General features: G+C 37.0%; 1 protein-coding gene across 3 annotated transcripts in view; it reads left to right on the plus strand.

Annotated features, from left to right (window-relative positions):
- The window catches only part of ARHGAP8 (Rho GTPase activating protein 8), an 80,430-nt gene that overhangs the window by 35,900 nt on the left and 19,891 nt on the right, over window positions 1-24,639 (plus strand). For 2 of the 3 annotated variants that reach the window (XM_085324455.1, XM_085324456.1), the window contains 5 exons: window positions 649-780; window positions 3,686-3,772; window positions 8,160-8,258; window positions 9,381-9,491; window positions 19,877-19,950. In XM_085324455.1, the coding sequence (XP_085180581.1) occupies window positions 649-780; window positions 3,686-3,772; window positions 8,160-8,258; window positions 9,381-9,491; window positions 19,877-19,950 (503 nt within the window). The remainder of the gene's footprint in view (window positions 1-648; window positions 781-3,685; window positions 3,773-8,159; window positions 8,259-9,380; window positions 9,492-19,876; window positions 19,951-24,639) is intronic. The other variant, XM_085324458.1, reaches the window with a different exon arrangement.

A 24,639-nucleotide genomic window follows, 5' to 3' on the forward strand; every position in this document is an offset into this window, starting at 1 on the left:
GAAATCTGCTTATAAAACATACAGTATTATTTCAAGATGGGATAACCAGTGYAGTTACTTAAATTAGTTTCAAAGGAAATGATCTATGAAGACAGTTGCTGCAATACAAACAAGAGAAAGGCAAACATATTCAGGGAAAACAGTTTACAGTAACCAGTCCTAAYGGTCAGTAATTAGCTGATGGTTTTTTTTCAAGAATTTAAAATACTTTAAATTGGGAGGAAAAAATAAGATCATTATTTTGAAAAGTCAAAATGGTGGTATTTGCTYGGCTAATAAAAAGGAATTAACAAAGACCAGAAGAAAACAAAATACAAGTCAGTTCTAATTGTCAGTTAAAATGCATCTTTTTAAATTTCTTGGATAACATAGTCCCATGTTTCTTCATCTTTTAGTGGTCCATGAACACTGTACATCTTTTAGCAAAACATTTTTTTTTCAAATTTGGAGGTTATTAGTAATGTGGAGTTCATTGGTAACACTGCTACTAAAGCAAAATGAGCTTGTTTGGTAAATACTTGGAAGCAAGCATGAATTTACAGTCACCAGCATTCTGTGAAAAAATAGTACATTTAGTTTCTCAGCTACTGGTTTAAAAATCTCRTCCAGTATATTATCTTAAAACTAAAATGTTGCCTGTCTTCTCAGGTATTTAAAGTATACCCTGGACCAGTATGTAGAGAATGATTATACGATTGTCTACTTTCACTATGGCCTGAAGAGTCAGAATAAACCATCTCTGAAATGGYTGCAAACTGCCTACAAAGAATTTGACAGGAAGTATGTCTCCAAAATATTTGGTTTACTCTTTCTTTTTTGTAACGTCTCTAACTTCCATGAAAGAAGCATATATTTCCCAAACAGCTGTCAGGCTGTTGAGTTTATTTTGCCATTGCAAATTCTTGTAATGTTCTTGGTGCTTATGTTGATGCTATTATAAATGTCTTCCGTGCAGTACTAATCAACGTCCTAGGTGCTGAAATGGTTGTCAAAAAGGTATAAAAACAATTGGAACAAGCAGCATGAGCCACTGCTTTTCTGTGCACTGGTTAACAAGATGTTTGTGACRCCTTTATTAATTATCTCGCAGTTATATTTGAACCTTTAATTGTTCCAAGGCTACGTTGTATGTGTAAAAGGAGAGATTAGTTTCTAACAAGGTGTATCTCATAACCTTTGGGATATTTGCTGGTTTTTAGGTATAAAGCCCATAAGGGACCACAGAGTTCATAGACTACTGACCTTTGGAATAATACTCGCTACTGTTGAAGATCTCATGTTTTAGTTGGATGCAGCTTAGTCGGGTCCAAAGCTACTGGATAAAATTAATTTTAATAGTGGGAACTAAAGATCTAATGTTTATTCTCTGAAAATGAATGCTTATTGATGGAGCTGAAAGTTTTTGTTGACAGTAATTTTTCACTGTGTTTGTAAGATGTCTTTAAAACGACAACATGATCAAAAAGAGTAAATATATTTGAAAAAATATATTTTTTCTGATAGTGCAAGTGTGTGTGTGTGTTGGAAGGGATCATGCATCTCTGATTTTTTGTAATTTGGAAGATGAAACAGGAAGCAAATCTCAAAAAGATGCTGTGAAGAAAATTAAGAGGTGTTTCTAGACTAAATTGGATATTAATACCTGAGCGTCTCACAGGAGCATATAAAATTGAAATTGAATTGTGCCTAGTGCCAGAGCTCACAATCTTCTGAATTTCATTCCTAAGTATCCTGAAACCCTAACCACTAAAACCCAGGAAAATGAGATTGTGCAAAGCAGTCATGCAAGCTGCGGCATGAAGTTGTCATCAGAAGCCTGTAACTGCTTTCRTGTGATTTTTGCTTTTGGCTCAGCAGTAGWCTGAGAAAGCTTACTTTTTGCTAGTAGGTTTCTCCATGTGATCARTACAACATACCTTTTATTTCTGACACTGGGTAAAAARAAGAAGAAAAGGAAAAGGTGTCTTGYCTTCTGTGAGAGATTTGGAATGTTACATTTTTTTGCTGTGTTAGGACAATTTCTGAAAATAAATGGTTGTATGGTACTGGAAGCCTGCCCTATTATACTGTTTTCTTTCTGAGAGAATCCCGAGCCAAATTTACCSTTGCTGCGTGGGAAGCAGCAATACAAGGGCAATATCTTCTTCAGTTTCATTCCCTTCTGACATGCGTACTTATCAAGTACACAATGTGACCATCACATATGGCAGAAATCCATTTTTTTTTCATCTCCCACTGTGTCCCAGAAAGCTGGAGAATCAAAGGGAAACAGATAAGCCTGGGTAACTRGGTAAAAGCAGACAACCTACACCCATTATTTTACTTACGACTTTGCATATTGTCCTTAAGAAGTTCACAGCAATATTGGCCCAAAGTATATTTTAACTATACTAGCCAGAGGAAAAAAACATAAAATAATACATTTCAGCTTCTTGCATATGTGTGTGTTGARGTTAAGTCTTGCTTTTGAGGCTTACAGCAGAGGCTCAGGAAAGTCTTTCGGGTATATGACTGTAGTACAGGAAACCATCAAGCGTGTAAACTTCCACAAAAGTAGTGGCTTATACTTGTTGCTTAAAGGTACAAAACAAAATGTAAACTTCAGTGAAGCAGCTCAGACTTTTTGCTTGTTATATTTTGTTRTATTTGGGTTCTGTTTCCTATTCCCAGTGGTGTCAGTTGCATAGTGTCTGACACTTGTCTGCATGTGTATGATATTGCCTTTGTAAAAACACTGYGTTTTTTGTTCAAAGATGTGTAAGCCCAATTAAAATTGAGAAGGAAGAACTGCTGTAAATGCTACGTTGCTTCTCTCTTCCTTCTAATCATAACTTGTGAGAAGTTYTTCCTAGGAGTTTGCGATCATTTTTTACTAGCAATAACCCCTGAAAGGTGAACATTTAGGTGGAGTTTTCCTTACTGGGAAAGARACTTGAAGAAGTAATAAGGAACAGTTATATATAGAAGCAAGATATATGATTACTGCAAAATGGAATTTACAAAATGTGTACTACTGAGTAAGGTCAGAGTATTTTCATGCAGCCTGGTTTTCATTTTTGTTTCAGCCCAAATCCATTATTTATTGTATCATGATGTGACACTGCAGAATACAGCAAGGCTATCATGGAGAAAGATTTTCTATTTTAAACAAGGGGTRCCATCTGATGTAAATCAGTGTGCAGTTGGCTTCGTTTTTGGTAATTATGAACTATCAGAACAAGGTAAATGTAGGAAGAAAAATAAAAGATTAGGTATAATTTTTWCATCTGAAAATTTAGAATTTTCTCATCATGAAAATCCTTTAAGTGGAAAATAATGGGAGATGAAGAAAGTTTTTTTTTTTTTTTATGTGATAAAATTTTTAAGGACTCCTCCTCTTCTCAGTTCTTTGTCAGGTTGCCTTTTCTGCAATACTTCTTTCCCTCTCCCAGTARTTAAGCCCACAAGATAACAGACACTGGTTAGTAATATAATAAGTAGTATAATCTTAGCCTACTATTTTATTGTCAAAACTGACCATTTTTTTTATTTTACATTCAGTTTTCTTTGAATTGAGTCTTTTTAAGGTACTTAAAAAGAATGCTGTATAGTGTTCCAGTAATAAAACTTTTCATTCAGTTGTAGCTATTCAATTCTATAGTRTATGATATTAAAGTCTTCTAATAGTTTCATTTTCTTTTTCTAGGTATAAGAAAAACCTTAAAGCACTGTATGTTGTACATCCAACCAACTTCATAAAAATTCTGTGGAATATTTTTAAACCTCTTATAAGGTATTTGGCAGTWTATTTGAAAGATTTTCGTTTAGTTTTAAGATGGTTTGCTGTGTAATATGTTTCTTTTTAAAAGACTTGAGGTAAAATATGTCAGGTAACTACACAATACAAATATAAAATGTGGCTTGAACTAATGTACTTAAGCTTAAGTATGAATAATAGGGTAGGCTTTTTTTTCTTTCTAAGAAAAGGGAGTTTCAATTCRTAGTATGTTTAATGGTAAGGATATATGTTCAGGTAAATATCACTTTAAAGCACAGTTGCATGATAAAATCTGCAGACCATGAATGACTTTTTTGTCCTATTTTACAGCACTTAGCACAATAGAACTGGGCCCATGACTGGAATTACTAGGTGCTGTGGCAGTGAATATGATAAACAGTTAACCTTTGGTCTGAGCTCAAGTGCTGAGATGAATAGRAATGAGATTACTTTTGTGTTCAAAGTTAATGAATGTGCCCTGAAGTGCCCACAAGAATTTGAGATAAATGGTGAAGGTGGATTTATTTTACTGGTGGATRTTTTTCCTTTGCATGATAATAATTGATGCTATTTGCAATCTRTCTACATATCTACACAAATATTAGTGATAAGATGATTAGGCTTTGTTGACTTTTGCTCCTGAACTCCTACTGCTTTCAAAATACTTYTGACCTTTTTTGGATTATATTCTGAATGTCCTCAGGGTTGAAGGAGCTAAACAGCTTATYTTGGGAAGCCATAATGAACCAACTAAAATGTCCATTGCAGTAACTTGCTATTAATTGAATTTTTGACTGATGGAAAGCTAATGAAYTAGGGTGGTTTAATTTCTAGGCAGATCAAGACATGCTAGAAGCATGTGAAAATATAAATGACTAAAAATCATTATGGAATATACTGTTCTTGAAACAAGAAGAATACTATAGGTTTTTATTTTAACTGGCAGTAAAAAGATGCCAGCGATGGAGSATGTAAACTAATGATAAGAAATGTGTGACTGAAGCAGGAGTCCAGTAGCTCTTTGTACTTCAGGAATGAGATGGATTTTTTTTTTCCTCATTCCCTGTTAGATGGATAAGGACAGCTTTCTAATAAGAGGCTGAGGAAGAAAACAAGCAAGCATTGCTTGATACATTTGTCAGTTCTCAGGCAAAACCTTTTCCTCAGAGGCTGCAGAAAATTTGGGGGGAATAGCCCCAGTGGAAGTCTGCTGAGTGGGATGAGGGGGTTAGGTGGATCAGATCTGTGAGTGCCTTGCAGCCAGGGCCTTCAGGGTGGATTGAGCTCAGCTCTGCAGAGCACAAGGGCTTTGATGAGCATTACCATACGGACACAGGTCGGCCTGTTAGGCTGGAAAACCTCCGCAACAGATCTGTTCGGTAGCTCTCAGTAGAGTTTTCAATATAAAGATTGAACCTCTGGTTCAATCCCTGAGGCTRTAAATTTTTGGAAGTAGGGAATATGTTCTGGGGAAGGATTACCTTGTGCTTTTGCTTGTATGCACTTCTGTCCATGTCTGTTGTTAGTCACTGTCAGAGGAAGGAGACTGTTTAGGTTGGCCTGGAATGGCCATGCATACATTCTTATGAGGTAGTTTTCAGCATCAGGCCTCRGAAGTTAAGCCAGGCATTGCATGGTTAAGACAGAGAAGCAGAATGGGCGAGGATTCCTTGTTACAGCTATTTCTGGACTGTAGTCAGTGATCAAACTACAGCGTGGAGGCGGGACTGGCCCTAGATTTTGCCTTTCCCTGCACGCATCTGTACTTCTCCTTGCAGTCCTGGCAGGAGTAACGCGTCTTGGTGTTTATGCAGCTGGCAGAGCCGCAGCTGCRCAGCATCCATACTGTTTGACTCCGAATAGTAATTGGCTGCTAATTCTTACCCCCCCCCCCAAAAAAAAAAAAAAATAGAGATACCTCTTCCAAGTACTCATTTCTCTTGAATCTTATAGGATATCTACACAAATAAGATAAATGCTTCCCCTCCCCTTTAACAATATAATGCTCTGACTTTTACATTCCTTTTTACTTTGGATGTGAAAATGAGTAACACTGATACACTTAAGCATTCATATCTGGCACAGAAATTTGGAACCGGGGTGTGTCATCTTAGATGCATCATCTTCTTGACCTTTTGAATACCCAGCATTCTTGTTTGCATTTGACTTTTACTACTGTGTTCCCACATGCTTGTTTTGATTCTAATTTAGTACTGCTCTACTCCCTGTTGTTAGAATATGTGATGAACAGCAACGAATTTATTCATATACTGGGACTGATGAAATAATTAAAAGCAGCAGTAAAGTCTGAATAAGTCCATAAGCCAGAAGGCCAAAAATTAGCTGAAGCTGGAGAAAAAACCATTTTCAGCAGTAAAGAGTGTTAATTATCAAACACTCTCCTACGTTCATGGTTCAGGTAGACTGCCTTGTTTGTAAAGCAAGGGGAAAAGTAAGGATGTAATTTTACAACTGAARTGTGAAAACGTCCATGTATGATTTGCCTAAACTGTGTTCTCATTTAAGACTAAAACTTACTAACATCATTCATATAGTAGAATACTGCAATTCAGAACTTGTTCACTACACCTTCTTTATCTAGTTTAGAATAATCTTAYCTTTGCACGTCATGCTGCATGCTAAATGTCAATATCAACCAAAGTTCACAAAAAGGAGTGAAAAATCCTCTGTGCTTTGTTTCATAACTTTACTGAATTATAGCCCAGACTCATTTGTGAATGGTGTTTGCCAGAAAAAATCACAATTGTAAAATAAATATCATTGTCAAAAGCCTCCTTTTGTCTTTCTATTTCTTAGGAACTTGGCTTGAGTACTTTTACATGAACAAAGCATTTGCAACCTGGGTGAACAACACAATTTTTAGAGTGAAGAACAAAAGTATTTTAGCGTAGTTGTATTTGAAAGTATTTAAGAAAATGTAAATATGTGAAATTTTTCAAGCTGCAAAAGAACTTGATTAATCTCCTTTGCAGTCCCAAAAGAGCAAGAAGGTAATGCGTTGTCAAGTGTGTTTTTTCCAAAGTGCAGACAAATGCCAGAACAGGAACTGTGTGAGCTAGCAAAAGCTACTTATCTATTATTAACATAATACACTTTGCTAGTGGTGGTGAGGTAGCATTTGTAAAGAACAACAAAAATTACTAATCGCTCATGACTTAGTTACAAATTACCTCTTTTATAACATATTGTGCGTTACTATCGGATGACTGATTAGAGAATTTATTTAGCCCGTTGCTTACTTACGATGTTGAAATCGCAGGCCATTTTGGAAAAAATGCAAGCTGAAGATCTCTGAATTTGTACACACTCAGACTGAAATCTATCAATGTTGCAAGATTGCTTTTCTATTAGCAAATTTAACACTTTTTTTTTTTTTTGAATTAAAAGCTTGTTAAAATGCTCAAGTAACTTACGTTTGTACCATCTCCCACTAGAGGGAGTCTGTGGATATATGTTTGACAATTCAGTGATAAATTCATTAATGGAAGAGAATTTTTCTCCAAATCCAGTATCAAAGTAACCTGCAGCAAAGTACAGTTTTATCATACACACCTATTGCTTTTCTTGACACYTCATTACATTTTATATTGCAGAAAAATAGGGAATTGATAACTCTGTGTAAAAATGTATCCCYGAACCATGCTTAAACATCTTAGCCTGTATCTAATCAACTCTGGCTGAAACTCAAGACCTAACTAGTGATACCAGAGTCTTCAAATTCGGAAGTCTATATTGTGCAACTCACCTGAAGAATCTTATTATTCAGGATATTTTTTAGAAGCCATAATTGAAAAATCACCTTTCCAAAAAGGATAAAACTAATTGGCTGACACTTGGAGTGGTGCACACAAAACATCTGTGAAAATTTTACATGTCACTTAATATTTTATACTATGTATCTAGTATACTATGTATACTATGTATCTACATTTTGTCTCCTGATAGGGAGGAATACCTTAAAAAAAACACACAAACAAACAAACAAACAAACAAAAAAGACAAAACTCCTAAGTGTGTTGTCCTGTTGCCCATATAATACTTTCTACAAAGTTAACACGAGTCTTCTATACAAGTTCTTTTAGTAAGCTTTCAAATACTGTGTGAAAGCTGTTTCTCAGTGTTTTTTAAAGCAATGTTTTTCATATCTATGCAAATCACAAAACRTTCAGATGGAAGTCAGTTATTTTCATTCAAATCAGACTCTCAGGCAGGCACTGTATATGTTTGATCATATGAAATGAAATACATCTTATGTCTCCTGCTGCTTCAATTACAGTCTAATTCTGAGTTGCATCAGCACTTACATTTTTGTAATAGAAACTAAACCCTTCATAAATGTTCCTCCTATGCTGATTTTTATTCTTCCCTCCCATTTTTTTAGCCATAAGTTTGGGAAAAAAGTCACTTACTTGAACTATTTAAGTGACCTGAGAGACCATCTCAAGTATGACCAGCTTAATATCCCTCAAGAAGTCATCCGGTACGTGGCAAGTTTAACATATCTTGTCTCACCTTTTTTTAGATGGAGTTGTGGCATTTTCTTTTTATTCTAGACAGTCATTAAAGAAATAAGATTAGATTCTAAAAGTCTTAATTTACCTATTTGTGTTTTGGTTAAATTTAAAGGCTGCATTGTCATCCAACACATACTGATGAGTGTCATATGTTTACAGAAGAGAATGCTATATACTTCTCTACRGATCTGGAACATTTAAGTCTCAGGTGTAGAATGTTTTCTTAGTATGATTGTAGCCTCTGTGTAAGCATTAAGAAAACCAGTCCATATGTCAGTACTGCTTTTGAGTACCAAGTAATATTTGTGGGCAAGAATACACTCCTGACCTATTTATTTGCATATTAAAACAGATCAAGTGACCTTCTTTTGCTAAGAGCATTTGTAATCAGTTCAGTGTTAACTGAATTGAAACCTTATGGATATATCTTTAACAGATCCATGACTTTTATATTGTGTACATGTGTGTTAGGAAACGATACTGGAGAAGGAACAGGATAGAAAAAGAAATACACAGGGCTGGAATTGTCAAATGCCACTATAAGTATCAATGACAGTCTTTCTGACACAGTGTTTTACATGGAAATGCTTTGATGTACTGACAGGAAGTGATTTTATGTCACTACTGAATGAAAGTAGCTGGAAGCTTTGATTATGACTGTTACTGAAGCCTGGTGAGTTTTTACGCACCTTTGTGTAAATACGGAATAACAGAAAATACTTTACAGCTCTAAGGTTGTAAAATGGATTGCATGGTTGATGAAGAAAGGGGAGTTGTTTTGAATAACAAATAGTCATGAATTTTGCTTTTAAATTATAGTGCATTCCAACTTTTTTGGACAAATCTATCACTGTACTGTGTTGGCTGAAGCAAAAGGTCTTCTATATCTTCCTTAAATATTCTCCCACAAACGCTACTTAAAAATTTCACTAATGCTCAAATTAATTTTAATGTAAGTTCTCTAGGACCTGCAGAATATTCTCTGTTGTCAGGAGATCAGCATCATGATCAGTACTGATGGCTGTTCATATATGTAGTTTTATCAGCTGTGATGCACTGAAAAATCAATGATTTCTTCATTTGTGCAGACATGATGAAAATCTTCGGGGGAAACAGAAGGGAAAACTGCCACCTGTGATGAAGATTCCTCCACCAAGACCACCTCTACCTACCCAGCAATTTGGGGTCAGCCTGCAATAGTAAGCTATGAGATTTGTAAAGCGGTATCTCTCCATTTTATCCCACAGTCTTTTATAATGTGTGGTTTCATGGGACAGAAAGTCTGCACAAGTTTTTTTAGTATATGTTTAGTTTCTGTGATTCTCTTTGAAAGCTATAAAACTGTGAGGCTAGATAGTAGCTTTTATGAATTCAGGACAGAAGTCTCAGTCTATGACCTACCTGGTCTTCATGTTTGCAGTATCTTTATGGTACTTACTGCTAGCAGGGCTGCACAATTCTCCCAGTGGACAGAATTTTTCACCATATGTGACAGAGCCCTGAGGTAATCTGTTGCTGAGGGATGCTGGCAGGTATGAAAGTGTTTTGGTGGTATTTAGATAGTGGGTAGCAAAGCCGTGTCAAAGCTTCAAGCTCCAAAATGGGTGCATAAAGCCAAAATGAATGTTTGAGTCCCTATAGATTGTTGCTTTGCTGCTCCTATGTTGCTCTGATTAGAGTTTTATGAAATAAATAAAATAACCCTCTGTTYCAGAAATGCCCTGACAGCTGTTTACATAAATTACAGCAATGTATGTGGTGTAAGAAGAAAGATTTAGTTTACACAAGGAATGGAATTGCAGTGGTATTTGCAAGATTCAGTTTTGATTTAAAAAATAAATACCTCCCCCCACCAAAGCCCTACAATAACAAAAAACTTTTGGCTTCCCATCTGTAATCATTTTATTTAAGAGCTACGTCAAACTCTAACTTACTATGTCATCCTGCTCAAAGGCAGTTGAAAAATACCATTCACATTCAATGAAGACAATTTTGTCTATGTTAGAAATGAATTCTACCTGATACGTGGACAGTTGCTGGATCCTCTCCTACCCACGCTCCACTTTTCTGATTCTAATGATTCAGCTGTAAATGAGATATAAAATAAAATCTTCCCCTGGTTAAATGTTAAACATTAGTCCTCTCTGGAAGGCCTGAAATTAGAACAATCAATATCTATTGTGTAAGAGCTACTATGATGTTAACTTTTATGATACCTCTTTAGAGTTCAACCTAACACTGGAAACATGGCTAACTCACTTTCCTAATTCAGAAAATATCTTTTGGGTGGTCTCTTCTGGRTCATTAAGAAGGACAGTGTTTTATGGCACAGCTTCAGTACTAAAGATGAAACTATTTGCAGGCATCAAGGCACACTCCGTCATTTACTTCAAGCCAAGCCTTGCTGCCCAAGCACCTCCAACCTCTCACAGGCTTAGGCGATCTGGTAGCGTGTTTTATGCCACTCTTAATGCTCCTTTATTTCTGTGACTGTCTCTGAACAGTGCTTTTCGCTGGGCCGCGTGTGGTGAGGGTGTTGCCTGTCTTTCCAAGCACTGCTGCTTTCCAGCTGTGTTAGCATGAGCAAACCATGCCCTTTCTGCATGCCTTAGTTTCCCCATGTCTGAAAGTGTGGCTTTGAGATCTGTCAGGAGAAAAACGCTGAGAGAAACATTGTTATTATTTTTAATCTCTTGAGCTCCAGCACTGTCTAAGGAGGTTTTGAACTGATGCCATCCATATGTAAGTTCAGTTCAGAGCGCTCATGTGTCAAGAGTTCAAGCACACAAGGATGTGCATTCATTGTTTGCCCAGCGTTATCCAAAATCTGTCTTTCAGGACAGTTTGTGCTCTGTGACCATATAAAAATCAAAAACAAATCCCCCAAAGCTATTAAATGAGAAATAAATGAATTAATTTAGGTTGTATTAATTTAGATTGAGGAAAGATAAAGGTAATGGAGGAGAATGACACATATTGAGAGCTTCTAAAGTCTGAACCAAAAAAGCATCGACTTTTATCTTGATGAATGAACTGTTGTTGCTAATTCCTTCTCTTCTTATGATCTCTATAGCCTGTAATGGCAAAACATCAGTAACCTCACACCACTCTAGCAAGGAAGCAGATTTGAAGTCTTCACCTAGGTGAAGTTCTTTCCATTTTCTGAAGTGTGATACAGGGAGACTCTGGTTTTATTTTGTGTAGGTTTGGGGGAATATATGTACTATGTGCTGTGTATTTTGTAACAGTCCAGTAAAAATAGTACTGTCAGAGATGCTCCTGAGAGAAAGCTGCTGCTGTTAAAAGACTGTTCCTCTGTAGAGGTTTTTTGTTAGTTTAAGGAAACAAAACAAAACAAAAAGACCTGTAGGCTTGAGGCTTCTTCGGTTTTAATGCTTCTGGGATGACTGTTTTTATCCAGTCTATAAAAGAATGGTGAATGGGATTTAACCAAAGCCCTTGTAGATGGCCTAATTTTGATTGTATGTGTAGTAATGGTACCCCAGTGACTTCTGGCTGCAAAAGCGATCAACCTATACTTCTACTTAAAAGACCCATACTCATACCTTAAAAGCAAATGCAGTGCTTTCTCCGTAAACACTTTCTCATTTAACTTTTCTGTCAGTTTGTATTTGTTAATATGTTTGGTTTCCAGAGATGTACTTAAAAAGTAGAACAGCAGAAAGTGACAAACACTGTTTCAAGATCCCTCACTTTTGTCTTAAYGGACAGCAGGAAAAAAACTGTTTTGTTAGGGCAGAGAAACAAAGCTTAAAGGAGGTTTTCATCTAGACATAAATAATGACTGGGACCAGTGCTTCGTCTTAGAGGAATCTSTTAAATCATGTTTTTAACCCTGTAAAGTGGGATTTTCAAAACAATATAAGGCAATTGGGCATTCAAAAGTCTTGGAAAATCTGTGAGAGCTGGAGGTATAGTTCTTTGAAATGTCATCTATACTGAATTGGCTTTAATTTATGAGTGAGGTGAAAAGATTATTGTCGGGTTAGTTCAAAGCTTTTCGTTCTTATGTTAGCCTCAGCAGTTCAGGGTCCTGTATCTGAATTTAAAATGGTCGCATTTGATCTCTTTAACCTCTCAAAGTCRTCTTAAGCTCTTAAGAGGTACAGGGGGAGGGGGAAGCATGAAGCAGCAGAATGACTTTTATCTCTTTAAAGAGCAAAATGATCTTTATATTTACTCCCTGAGGTGATTGTGCAAAGAGGAAGAAAATCAGTGCCTAAATATGTAGGTACAGTTGAAGGAATATGAGATGATACTTGTGTGATGTGGGCCATAGTTAGCAGTCACCATGTTATTCATTAGGAATATAGGCAGAAAGAAATTATTTGGTCATTCCAACCATCTCAATATAAAAGCTTTATACAGCAGCATACCCTGAATCATTTCGTTTGTGTCTCATAATTTAAAACATCTGTTTTGGACATTTTCAGAGAGTTTTTCAAAATATGCTAGTTTCTGTGTCTGTCTGTTAAGTGCAGAGAGAACCTTAGAGATTAGACTTTATTTAGAAAAGTTTTTCAGTGAATCGAGAGGTTGCTGTTGTATGGTGCAGGAAAATCGGTGGAACTGTAGATGGGAGCTCTGATTAAAGTTCAGAGGGGAGTTTGGTCATACCTTTTTTTTACAGTTTGTATGCACTATGTTATCTGTGTAGCATAGATCAAATGCATGCTGTGCACGTAGAAAGGAATATATTAGGTGGTTCTTCCCAGGAGCTAGGATTTGCCTATAGTCCACATCTTGCAAATGCCTGTTAACAGGGAATTGTGAAGGAAGCCAGAATCTTGTGCAGGAGCAGGCTTTATTAGAATAACTATTTTAGAATATACTGAAAATATTCAGTATAATTAACTGACCATCTCATACTTGTGAATATTCCTGTGCAGTATCTTTTAATCTTCCACAAAAGAACAAGACAGTAAGGGTATGAGACTGGAATTCAGGAGATCTTGAGTTCTGTTCTGGGCTGTGTTGCTGATATTTATCTGATCCTGAGCAAGGTGTTTACATTGTGATTCAGCTAAGATCTTAAGTGTCTGTCCAGCTTTAGTTAAATTTACTTCTCTGGGATTTAAATGTGTGCTTTACAGTAGGCAGAGACATAAAGTGGAAACCGTTGTCATTGTGAGCTTCCATAAAATAAGGACTCAGTTATTTGGTCTTTGCAGCTAAAACTYGGATGTAGTACCAAGTGGTCCTGAATTTTTCACTGAAGCTACCGTAATGCAAACAATAATAAATGAACTTTGAACAATAACAAATGAATGTAATAAAGGCAATTAAATCATCCAGAGGTGACTTACAGGATTTCTTTAGAATAGARTGTGAGGGACTAAAAAAGATTGTCCCTCTCTCTATTTAATTCTTCATGCCTCCCATGTACACAGTGGACCAGCATAGTTGCTGAACTATGCAGTCTTTCCATACAATTTCTGGTTTCTGACTTAGATTGCCTGAGAGCCAAATTCTGCCTGTTTCAGTGTCCTAAAACGTCTTTAAAGATTTGGAATCATATTAAAAACARTGTGATTTTCTTGGAAACATAAAATAACCCAAGTGAAACTAGTACTTAGCTTCATGGATTTATCAGAGAGAACAGTCAGTCCTGTCTGCRCTTATTTTGAAGAAGAAGTCTTGTCTGCACTTAYTTTTCAGTCATGATTTAATAGGAATCTATGCTCCAATTTGACAAATTCATAATGTGTAGCTCGGGGTGGTTGGRATAGTTTGCATGTTTGAAGTTTATCATGTCGTCATCTGTTTTGCTGATTCACATTCTGTATGTGCAACCACAGTGGGCAGATTAACAATCATGATGAGTTAGTTTAAAGGTTATCAAGCCTCGAGTCCTTTCCTCAACAGTGGGCAATAGCAGATGCCTGGGGAACAGAAGTAGAACAGGGTAAGTGTATAGTGATACATATATAGTGATATAATGGCCTGGCTTCTAGCGACTGGAGACTTAAAGGACCGCAGGGTACRTGAAAGTGACTTTCTGTTACTCAGCAGTAGCTATCATTTCTATAAATCCAGGTGTTTCAAAGAAACTACATTTATGTATCAAGATTATTTTTCTCTTCATTCAGTAATGCCATCTTCACACACAAAATGTAGAAGCAGCAAAAACRAGCTATTCAGAATATACCCTTTCTATGCTGTGCTGTGTGTCGTGTCAGGGTGTAGAAATAGGTTTTTCATTTTAAAAAACATTAGTAAATATTTTATATTTTAAAAGACAAGAMAAAAATTAGGGTGTACTCATATTAATTAGGTGAACACAGTTAAAATGCATGAATGAAGTTTGCTAAATTTGCAACACTAGTAATTGACTGTATGGGCTAAGCTGCACCATTGTTTTCTGTTGTGTTTTGAAAGCTACTATGAACCCCTGTTGCTTTACTCTATTGCCTTTGTAATCAAGGAACACTACAGCTGAGCTCTAGTGCAGAACGCAGAGTTGACCTTGAATAGCTATTGACATTGTTCTATTTYCTCCAATTGGTTTTAAAATCTAAAATTAAATATCTTTGGGGAGAAGAAATGTCTTGTTTTTCTAGCTATTGCGATGGATGGGGAGAGGGGACAGAAAAATACACAGAAACACAAAATGTTTGCAACAACTGTATAGCTTTTGCATGTTGAATTGTTATCAGAAATGTTTCAGGGTGCTTTCTTTTTGGTCATAATCTTTCTGCTTGTGCATGCTGTGCATGCATGACCAGGGAAGAAGAATACATTCTAAACCAAATCTCAGCATGTCTCAGTGGGGAAAAAATGAAAAGGAGAGGAAAAAAGAGAGGGGGGGGAGAAAGATTATCAACCAAGAATACTTAATGATGCTTCAGAACAATGTATAAAGGCCTTTAGTGATAACTGTCCACAGTCTAGAAATGAGTCATTGGATATATAACATATTGCAATAACTTAATCACATGTTCTCTAGTGAGGAGTACTCTTCTTGGCTACCGTGTTTGTTGGAATGGACCRCTTTTGAATCTGACATATTGTTGCACGATATTGTTCATGTACAGGAATCAGTTATAGAAAACTGTACTGTGCATTGAAACGCTTTGCTGTTGTCTCTTAAGCAGAAAGTGTAAGAGAGCTCTTATTCCAAAATGCCTAGAGTAGTGCCTGAGCTCCAGTGTCAGTTTGCTTTATCCATCATAAAGCACAGCTGCTTATCACACCATCCTGAACAAGGAAAAAATAATGCAGATTACTTGACAGGATCTGCAAATAGAAGGTAGAGGTGTAATTTCATTGATCTCTGAGCTGGTCTTATTTACATTAGGTGAGGTGATATCCCTATTATTTTCTATTGTCTTAGGTCCAGTACTCTGAACACTATGTCCCACATTGTGAAATACTGTGAAAATACACATCCCAGTTTTCCCCAGAGGTGGAAAAATGGAACAAACCTCTGCATGTGACTTAAAGTGAATATTCTACTCTATTTTAAAATACCATTTATCTTGAAGACCTCTTTCATGTATTAGGATTGGAAACAAGAATTCTGTAGAAAGTAGTAGACCTGCAGAAACTGTATCTTCTTTTTTTTCCCCAGAAACAGAAAAATTATGTGTAGATTTTATTATTGTAACTTACAGCCTGTTATTTTTCTCACCTCTCTGACGGATAAACTAGTTCTCAGCAGAAGCGAGTGTTATAAATAATCAGTTTGCTATTTATATGCTGAAATGGGGGAACACAATTGTGGGTAACAATAATTAGAAAACATTTATAAAAAAAATGCCGGTTGCTATTTAGTGCCTCTGGAGTGAGCAGYTGTAAGAAAGTGAAAACAATCAGTGCAACTTTGGAGAGACTGGGAATGGGCTTAAATTGTCAATAATAAAAATGTAACAGCTTCCAAGCAAATTAAATCTTGATGATGTTCCCATTTAAGTGAATTAGTCTTTCCACTAATTTTAATAAAAGTTGCCCTAAATGTTTAGGGTACTGATTTGACTATATGAAACAAAAGATTTGACACACAAGGAATGTGTCATAACTCATCTATTAGAAAGRTATAATAAATATTTTTTTCCTTGTCTTGATTTGCTGCAAGTTTTTCTTCACTGGTATGCCAGACAGAAGTATTGACCTCATCTCCCTCCCCCTTTTCTTGTTTAGTCCCTTTCTGGAAGATATCCTTTCCCCAGGGATTTCAACTTTGCATGCTGTGCAGAGAACCTCTACTAAGGGGGGCAGGTTTAGCTCAGTTGGTGAGAGCRTGGTGCTGCTAATGCCAAGGTCGCCAATCCCCGAATGGGCTACGCTGAGGGTTGGACTAGATAATCTCCAGAAGTCCCTTCCAACCTTACCGTTCTACGATTCTATGACACTTCCTTYCTGATACGGTTTATTAGTGAGGCCAGTTTACTAGAAAGGTCGCACAATCATTGCCTATTCTGTTCCATTTTTTGCAGTAGGGTTGTTATATAGCACTGATCTACTGCAAGAGCAAGTAATTCATGTACAGAATAAGCTTTCAGAACACTGCATGTGTTTTTTGTTTTTGCTTTTTTTTGCATTTATGCAGCTGCATTCCTTTTGCTGTTGCTGTGGACAACTTTTGCAGGGGCTAGTATGAGAGCTCATGGTATTGCAGYTGAGTAGCTTGTTAATTTCTCCTCTTGAAGATTTGAATGGAAGTCGAGGGAAGGGGAGAACAGCCCAAGTCTCAGAGCTGTTCTGAGAGCACCCCACAACYCTTGTGTGGTGGTAACACTAGCACTGACTTTCAGCACTACTTTGCCACCAACATACACGAAACCACTGCAAGACTGTTGAAAGTAACCTTGAAGCAGAAAGTAACAAGAACCAGCAGAGACCTGGTGCTTTAGGAGTGACAGAATTCATCTCCTGATGAGTTTTGGAGAATTTTGGTGCTGGAAGAAAYGTCTGACTGAGGTACCTAGTTGTCACTGTGGTAAAGAAAAGGATGCTACTCTGAGAGCTAGGTCATAAACTTTGTCCTGGTAGCATTTCAASTTGTGACAATCTCTAGTTGTGTGAGTTTTATCATGTAGTACTTATGGCCTCTAGGTTAGCTCTTGCAGACATCTGTGATGAAGATGATGATTGAGGTTGGACTTCGTTTTACAAGTCAGATCATAAATCTTTCTTCTTTCTGTTAGCATGTTATTTTGATACTGCAATGAATGATTACTATAGCAAGTTCAGTACTGTTTTGTACTGAAATTAATGGTGCCTTGCCAATGTGTAAGGACAAGAAGTTGCATCATTGATCTTGCATCATATGATCTTGAGATCATGAATACAAGCTGCAACAAATGATGAGAATTACTGACCTGTAGAAGTTCATACTTTAGGATTATCTGAATAAAACTGGTTCCTTGCTTGATCTTTTTCTTTCTGCCAGTGCATTCCGTATACATGTTGAGTTTATTTGATCAGATGTCTAAAACCGTCATGTTGTGAACATGGTAGGTGAAAGTGAACTGTATTCACAGAATCACAGARTGGTTGAGGTTGGAAGGGATCTCTGGAGATCGTCGAGTCCAACCCCCCCCTGCTCAAGCAGGGTCACCTAGAGCATGTTAGGGTTGCATTCAGGTGGGCCTTGAATATCTCCAGAGAAGGAGACTCCACAACCTCTCTGGGCAACCTGTTCCAGCGCTTCGTCACTCTCACGGGAAAGGAATTCCTCCTTGTATTCAGGTGGAACTGCCTGTGGTTCAGTTTGTGCCTGTTGCCTCTTGTCCTGTCACATGCAACTACTGAAAAGAGTCTGGCCCTATCCCCTTGACACTCTCCCTTAAGATACTTGTACACATTAATAACATCCCCTCTCAGTCTTCCCATCTCCAGACTAACCAGCCCCAGCTCTCRCAGGCTTTCCTCATAGGGCAGRTGCTCCAGCCCTCCGATCATCTTCGTAGCCCTAYGCTGGACTCTCTCCAGTAGCTSCATGTCTCTCTTGTACTGGGGAAAAGATTGAGGTCAAAAATTAGGCAGTCYACATACCCTCTTCTAACATGCTTCATAGGCATAGGGAAAACATATGGCAGATGAGGGGGAGGAGAGGAGGGTTTGGTTTAGCATTTGCCCACACTTCCATGCTGAATCTTATTGCTGTATTGGTTATTTTAGTGTAGGTTTTTGCATGTAATGTAGATACAAAATCAAATATTGGATTGGCCATTCTACRTGACAGTGTTTAAACAGTTGTATCAAATACACCTCAATTATTATTAGTTGTTTTATAATAATACAGTAATAAGCGAGCTTGGGGCGAAACAAAAGAAATGACAATRCTTTAAAAAGGAAAAGACTCTAAGAATCATTCTCATCTGCAGGCATGACCTCAATTAATAGTACTAGGTTGAGGGGATGTTTAAGTGCTGTGTGTACTTGTAGAGTGTAAACATCTCACATTTTCTGTGGATGAGCTGCAGCAATTGCAGTCTCTTATAATAAAGTCACAGATCTCTGTGCTGTTTTGAGCTGGTGCTTTAGAGTTTGTCAGTAAAGCTGATCATGTYTTAAGTATCAAACATAAAATTGTACACAAATATATTTCAAGTATACTTTAAAATCTGGTATTGGTMCTTTATTTTGCTGTTGATTACTGTAAGAACGTAGCAGAATACCCAGCAGATACTGACCGACTTTTTTTGTTATGCTCGGAAGATGTCAAAGTCTTTTTTTAAAAAAATAAGGAAGATAATTGCAGGATTTTCTGTGCTGTCTAGATCAAGAAAATGTTGTGTTCGATTTTTGCCTCAACAGCTCGCTTRTGAAAGAAAAAGAAATCTCATTTCATGGGAATCATTCAAAGCTTTAATAAACTCAATCTCACTGCCTCACTTTGCCTTCAAAATAAATAGTACAATATCCTTTTAATTATACATACATAGTGGCTTAAAAAGAGACAAATAACAAAGAAAAATCCGCATGATAAAAGGCTCCTAAACTTGCAGCATCCCTTGATCAGGACTTTTTGTAAAACATTCCCTGCAAACTCCTTCCTTGCCTTCCTCTAAGCTGCCTTAAAACCAYGATCCGCTAACAATGCACAGCCAAATCCAATCAAAACTGTCACCATTGTGGGCACTGCACTGCGTCATTGTTAAAAGCAGCCCTGCTAGGGTATGCCAATTGCGGCGAGCAAAACTAGAGCAGAAGCAGTCTCAAGTGGGAGCAAAGTTAGCCCAGAACACCATTCTCTTGCTTTGTCCTTGACTCTGGGATTCTGTTTCSGTGTAGTAAATAGCACTTACTTATTACTCATCCCCATTGAAGTTATACTGCTTTTCCGAGGGAGAAGAAGGCAGTTAGGAATGGCTTCTTGAATAGGACTCCAAGTCACCTGTTTCAATGGCTCCTTCAGGGCCTTTTGTAATGGTGGAGATCCCTTGTGTTTGGTGCAGGCTTCTTGATTTGTGGAATTAAAATGTATGCTTTCAGATATCCCTCAGGAGGGGAGAAGGTTGTTGAAACTGCTCTGTTTTGATTTTAGGTTTATCTCTTCATCTGTAAATACCATTTATATGTTATTTTTTTTCTTTATGTATTTTTTTCCTTCTAACAGTATCAAGGACAAAAATGAAGGTGAACTTATCCCACCAGTACTGAAGCAAACTGTGTCCTACCTAAAAATAAAAGGTGAGTTGTTTCTTGGGGGGTAGGAGGGCTTGAAAGTGTGGGGATTTGTCTTTCAGAACCAGGACAATAGTATGAAGCTGTGTAAGTACCCATGCCTGATTCAGCAAAGTTTCTGGAAACATCCTAAATTTGAAGCATGGGTTTAATTCCTGAAAACTTGAGTGGGAAATGGGCACTACCTTGAGAGCTTTGATGAATATGGAAGATTTTATTATCAGATCTTTGCCCACTGGAGGGGGAAAAAAAAAAAAAAAAAAAAAACCTTTCACGTGGAGGATTATATTAGGGAACACAAGTGACAGATGTCTTATCTTTAACTCATATTATATGATTGATTTTAATTAGAACTCCCAGTAAAAAACTAATTCAGAAGTTCTGTTTTTATAAAGCTGGTGGCCAKAAAAGCTCATTGAAAAAACTTACTTTGTAGGCATAACCGTGAAGTCCTCTTTTCATAAAATATTTTTAGTGACAGTCAGTCAAAGGGCTTTTAACTGCAGTTCATAGCTATAATTATATCACAATAAAAATTACAAAGTTCTGCATTTAAAATTGGGGCATCCAGTTGTTAGTTCACTATATCAGCTTCATGTACTGGACAAAGAATGAATTGCGTCAGCAGCTGGCTGTACCAGTGGGCTCCCCAGGGTGCTCCAGACTAAGGAGGAAGTATCAGGTGCTATCTCTAGGGCAAGTGCACGGTATTCCCTGCATAGGGAGGAAGGTGCGTGCAGGGAGAAAGTCAGAGAGGGGATTGTAGTCCTGASAACCACAACCTGATTCCTGTTACTTCGTCAGTATAATACAATTGCACATTTTGAGCCTTAATTTTTTAAGGCAATGACAGTAATATTTCCATAGCCTTTATATTCCAAGATCTCAGAGCTTCACAAATGTTCGCTAAATCTCACAGTACCAATGAATCTATAAATTAAGCGACATTTATCTGACAGGCGACAGAGCAGAAACAGCATAGCACAGTTTTATGACTGGCACAAAATTACACAGTGGTAGAACTGGGAATGATATGACCTCTGAAGAGTATCAGGTTTTAATAGGTGTGTTTGTAGAGACAAGTGAAGAAAATTAAAATGTGTTTGGTTCACTTATTTCAGAAAAGAAAACATCACCTGGACTTTAACATGTCATTAGTTTTTACAAAGTTTGAGCAGTGTTTGAACAGATTTTGAAGATGGGCATGATTTTTGTTAAGACAAAAATCAAGCTCAAATCTGTATCTTGCTGTTAAATATGGTCATTTTAGCAAAGATTTTCCTTATTTAAAAACTGTTTGTATTGATGGTAAAAAATAAAGAATATAATATATGTATTATTTTTAATAAAATTCATCCTTCTGTAGAGAGAGGCTTTCCCAAAACCTATGTCCCACAAAAATCCTGATTCTTAATTTCCATCCTTGAGCTGTCATTCTGAACAAGGTGAATTTTGCTTTCAGTATTGAAATATATGCATCATTTCTCTCTGCTCTTTTTAACTATTGTCACCAGGCTTATTTTGAGTTTATTTGAACCCTAAGTGAGAAATTTTAAACTTCTTTTAAACTCATACAGRGGAGACCTCACATGGGAGTGGTGGAGGAAAGTCTGATTAGGAGGAGCAGAAGAACACTGCATTTCTACTCTAGTACTGATTCCCAAGAGAAATTCTGGCTTCATTTAAGTCAGTGCAAGATCATACTGAATTAATTGATGCTGGAACAGACCCTTAGTGTCTTGACCTYGTTACTAGGCTATGCTCCTTCATATTTTAGTTTATCTCTTATTTAATAAGAACATTAAATAGCTGCTCATTTTATTCTTACTTGTTTCATACCTTGAGTGAACCTAATTTGTGATATGAATAGGAGAATGAAAGTCAGTCAGTGGATACCTGCTGACAATTGGCAAGCAGTGGAACATAGCATCCATAAGGATGTTTACRTACAAAAGAGTTGGCTCCTTTCCTCATGAAATTGCTAATTTATCTTCCAAATACCTGCAGCAATCAGAGGCCAAATACCGGATTCTGCCATTAAAATATCTACTAGTTTGCAGTAGAGGAAGAGTCCTTAATATACTTTATTGAAGATCTGTTGGTCCAAAGTCAGGACTTCTGCTCAAGCTCATGAAGCTGTTTGAATGTGCTGTTTCCAGACTAGTGTTAAAGATGAAAACTTTGCAGGTGTAGCATGCGTCAAATATCTTATGACTGGATACAGCAAATGTAAACTGTTCACTACTAAGAATGTTGAAGGCAAGTGATTGGCAGCTCGAGACAACCCCTTTAATTATAATTGTAAGTGGATAATTAGAGCTTGTGTAGTGTGTCAGTGTATCCCCCATCTGCAGATAAAAGCTAGACTTTTTTTATGTCTTAAATTGTTATGAAACAATCATCCTTACATATGTTTAGCTCATTTTAATAGGCAAATACCTCTTCCTCACTAATCCACTAGAGCAAAGAGAACTAAATCAAGGATGAATGTGCACTAATATCATTACTTTTCAGAGCTGTTTCTGTTTAGAAACTGAGCAAAAATACAGTCACTAAAAGTATTAATTAATTTAMACCTGGGAGGAAGAGGCTGTATATCTGGTGCTTCACTGGACCCTTAAAAATTTTAATAAAATTAGTGTTGTATACTCATTACTATATTTTGCTTGTGACCAGTGTTTCACTAGTAATTTTGTGTGGTGATTTGACACAGTGGTTCCTGCATAATCCTGTTTTTGTTCTTTCTTGATRTTTTTTTGCAGCAATCTCATACTCTTCCCTCTCACCAGTTGTTGAGTCCAGCTCAGGTGCCCAGTTTTTGGAAGCAACAAAACTGTGCAATACAGGAAAATTTTCATGGTTGTGATGAAGTACAAGGTTTTTTCCAACCTTATTGTGGCAGAATTTCTGTTAGATTAAATATTTGTTATTATGAAAGCAGTCATCRTCCTTGTTTTTCTCTAGACTATTTTTTTTATTCTTTGGCTAAAAATAAGTTCAAAAATTAATAATTCCAGTGCAGTATCAGCACAGTCTGTAAAGGGTGGTCTGTGATGAAATGTAATGAACAAAAGCTTTTGTCCTGGTCTATGGATATATGCAAGTCAGCGGCATGGTGATTCTGGTTACTGATACGTAGTTCAGCCATGCACTTGCTAGCCTGGCAATCTTATTTTTTCCCCAGCTCTCTGTCCTTACATGCTTGCATGAATGAAGGGCATAGACTCTGCCAATGTTGTTATTTTCCAACCAAGCACAAGTTTGTTCAGAGCTGACATATTCCCTATCATAAGGAGATCTCCACAAAGCAGATTTACAAGGAAAGATGGCTTGTCAGGTAGAGGATTTTTTGACAGTCTCAGCCAGCTGATAGTTGAAAGCCAAGTACCTGCCATGCCAAGGCTGTTAACCAGGAGGTGATAGACATGCACTTGATTATAAGTGTGCAGGTATCTGTTGTACCTGCTGTCTGCTATGATTTTARCTCTTTGTCTAAATCTGGAGTATCTCAATTCTGCCGTCAACTTCAGTGAGTGTCGGTTCCAGTGCTGACAGCCCGAGGAAGCTGACTGGCAGCATTCTTTGCACTCCAGACGCAATCGTAAGCACAGTGAAAACTTCAGTTGATCTTCCGGAAGTGACAACGATTCACTGTCATTACCCCATTCCTATTCCTTTTGATTTTGACATAGTTTTTTGTCCTCGTAGAATTAGCATAGTTTGCTTTTTTTCCTGTTCTCTTTTTTTTTTAAAAAAAAAAAAAAACACTAGTGCAGTATTTTCGCTCTTTCTTCCCGTCGCCACCTTTTCATATCCATGTACCTGAAATCAATTTCTGAAACTCTGACTTAGATTATAASCACTTCTGCAAAATCATGTTTCATCAATTGGGTTAAGATTTCTTAAAATATCAGTCTCTCTCTCTGACATTCCCAATTCTGTTCTGTTCTATTCAGGCTTTTGTTTATTAAAAAAATCTGATGCAAGAGCTGTGATGGTACTCAAACTTGGCACCAGCCTGCAGTCATATACTACCACGTTAAGGAAACATTYAGTCTGTAATGTTCAGCTAGCCTTTTTCATCTTATTGACTCCAGTCGCTGTGGCAGGTTGCTGCATATCATATTTTTTCTCCTCGATATTTACGTTTTCTGCCTCAGTTTCAGACAAMACTGTTTGCACATGCCACAAGTGTTTGTCCCAGCATGGAGGCATTCTCATCTCTACAAATATGCTGCTACTTCAGAAACTATTACAATAAGCATGATAAACTAAATTTATTAGTATTTTATAATAATTTTCAAGTTATTTTTTCAGCAAAGAAAGAGAAATTAGGCATGTCACTACTTTTGTTCTATCTCTGCTTTAGCATGAAAGATGCTTTTAATACTGAATTTAAAACTGCTTAATTTCAGTGCCTGCTAACCTTCACAGAGAAGAATTGGTTTCCTAACGTGAGTTCTGAATGTCTGACAAAGTCATCAACTCATTAAGACTACATCTTAGAGTCTGTCTTCTAGACCAAAACAGGGGAGTACTCTTAATTTCGAAGTAGAAGTGTCAGTGTCATCTGAAGCCAAATGGTAATTTAGACAGGCAAAAGAGGAGGGATGTGTATTGTGTATTCACAAGCATAACATGTTTGTGAATAGATCTTCATAGTTGCCCAGAAACAAGAGGGCATTTCTTTTTCTA

This window comes from Rhea americana, unplaced genomic scaffold (assembly GCF_003343005.1).
Source record: "Rhea americana isolate MKP2758 unplaced genomic scaffold, rheAme1 scaffold_91, whole genome shotgun sequence".
Lineage (NCBI taxonomy): Eukaryota > Metazoa > Chordata > Aves > Rheiformes > Rheidae > Rhea > Rhea americana.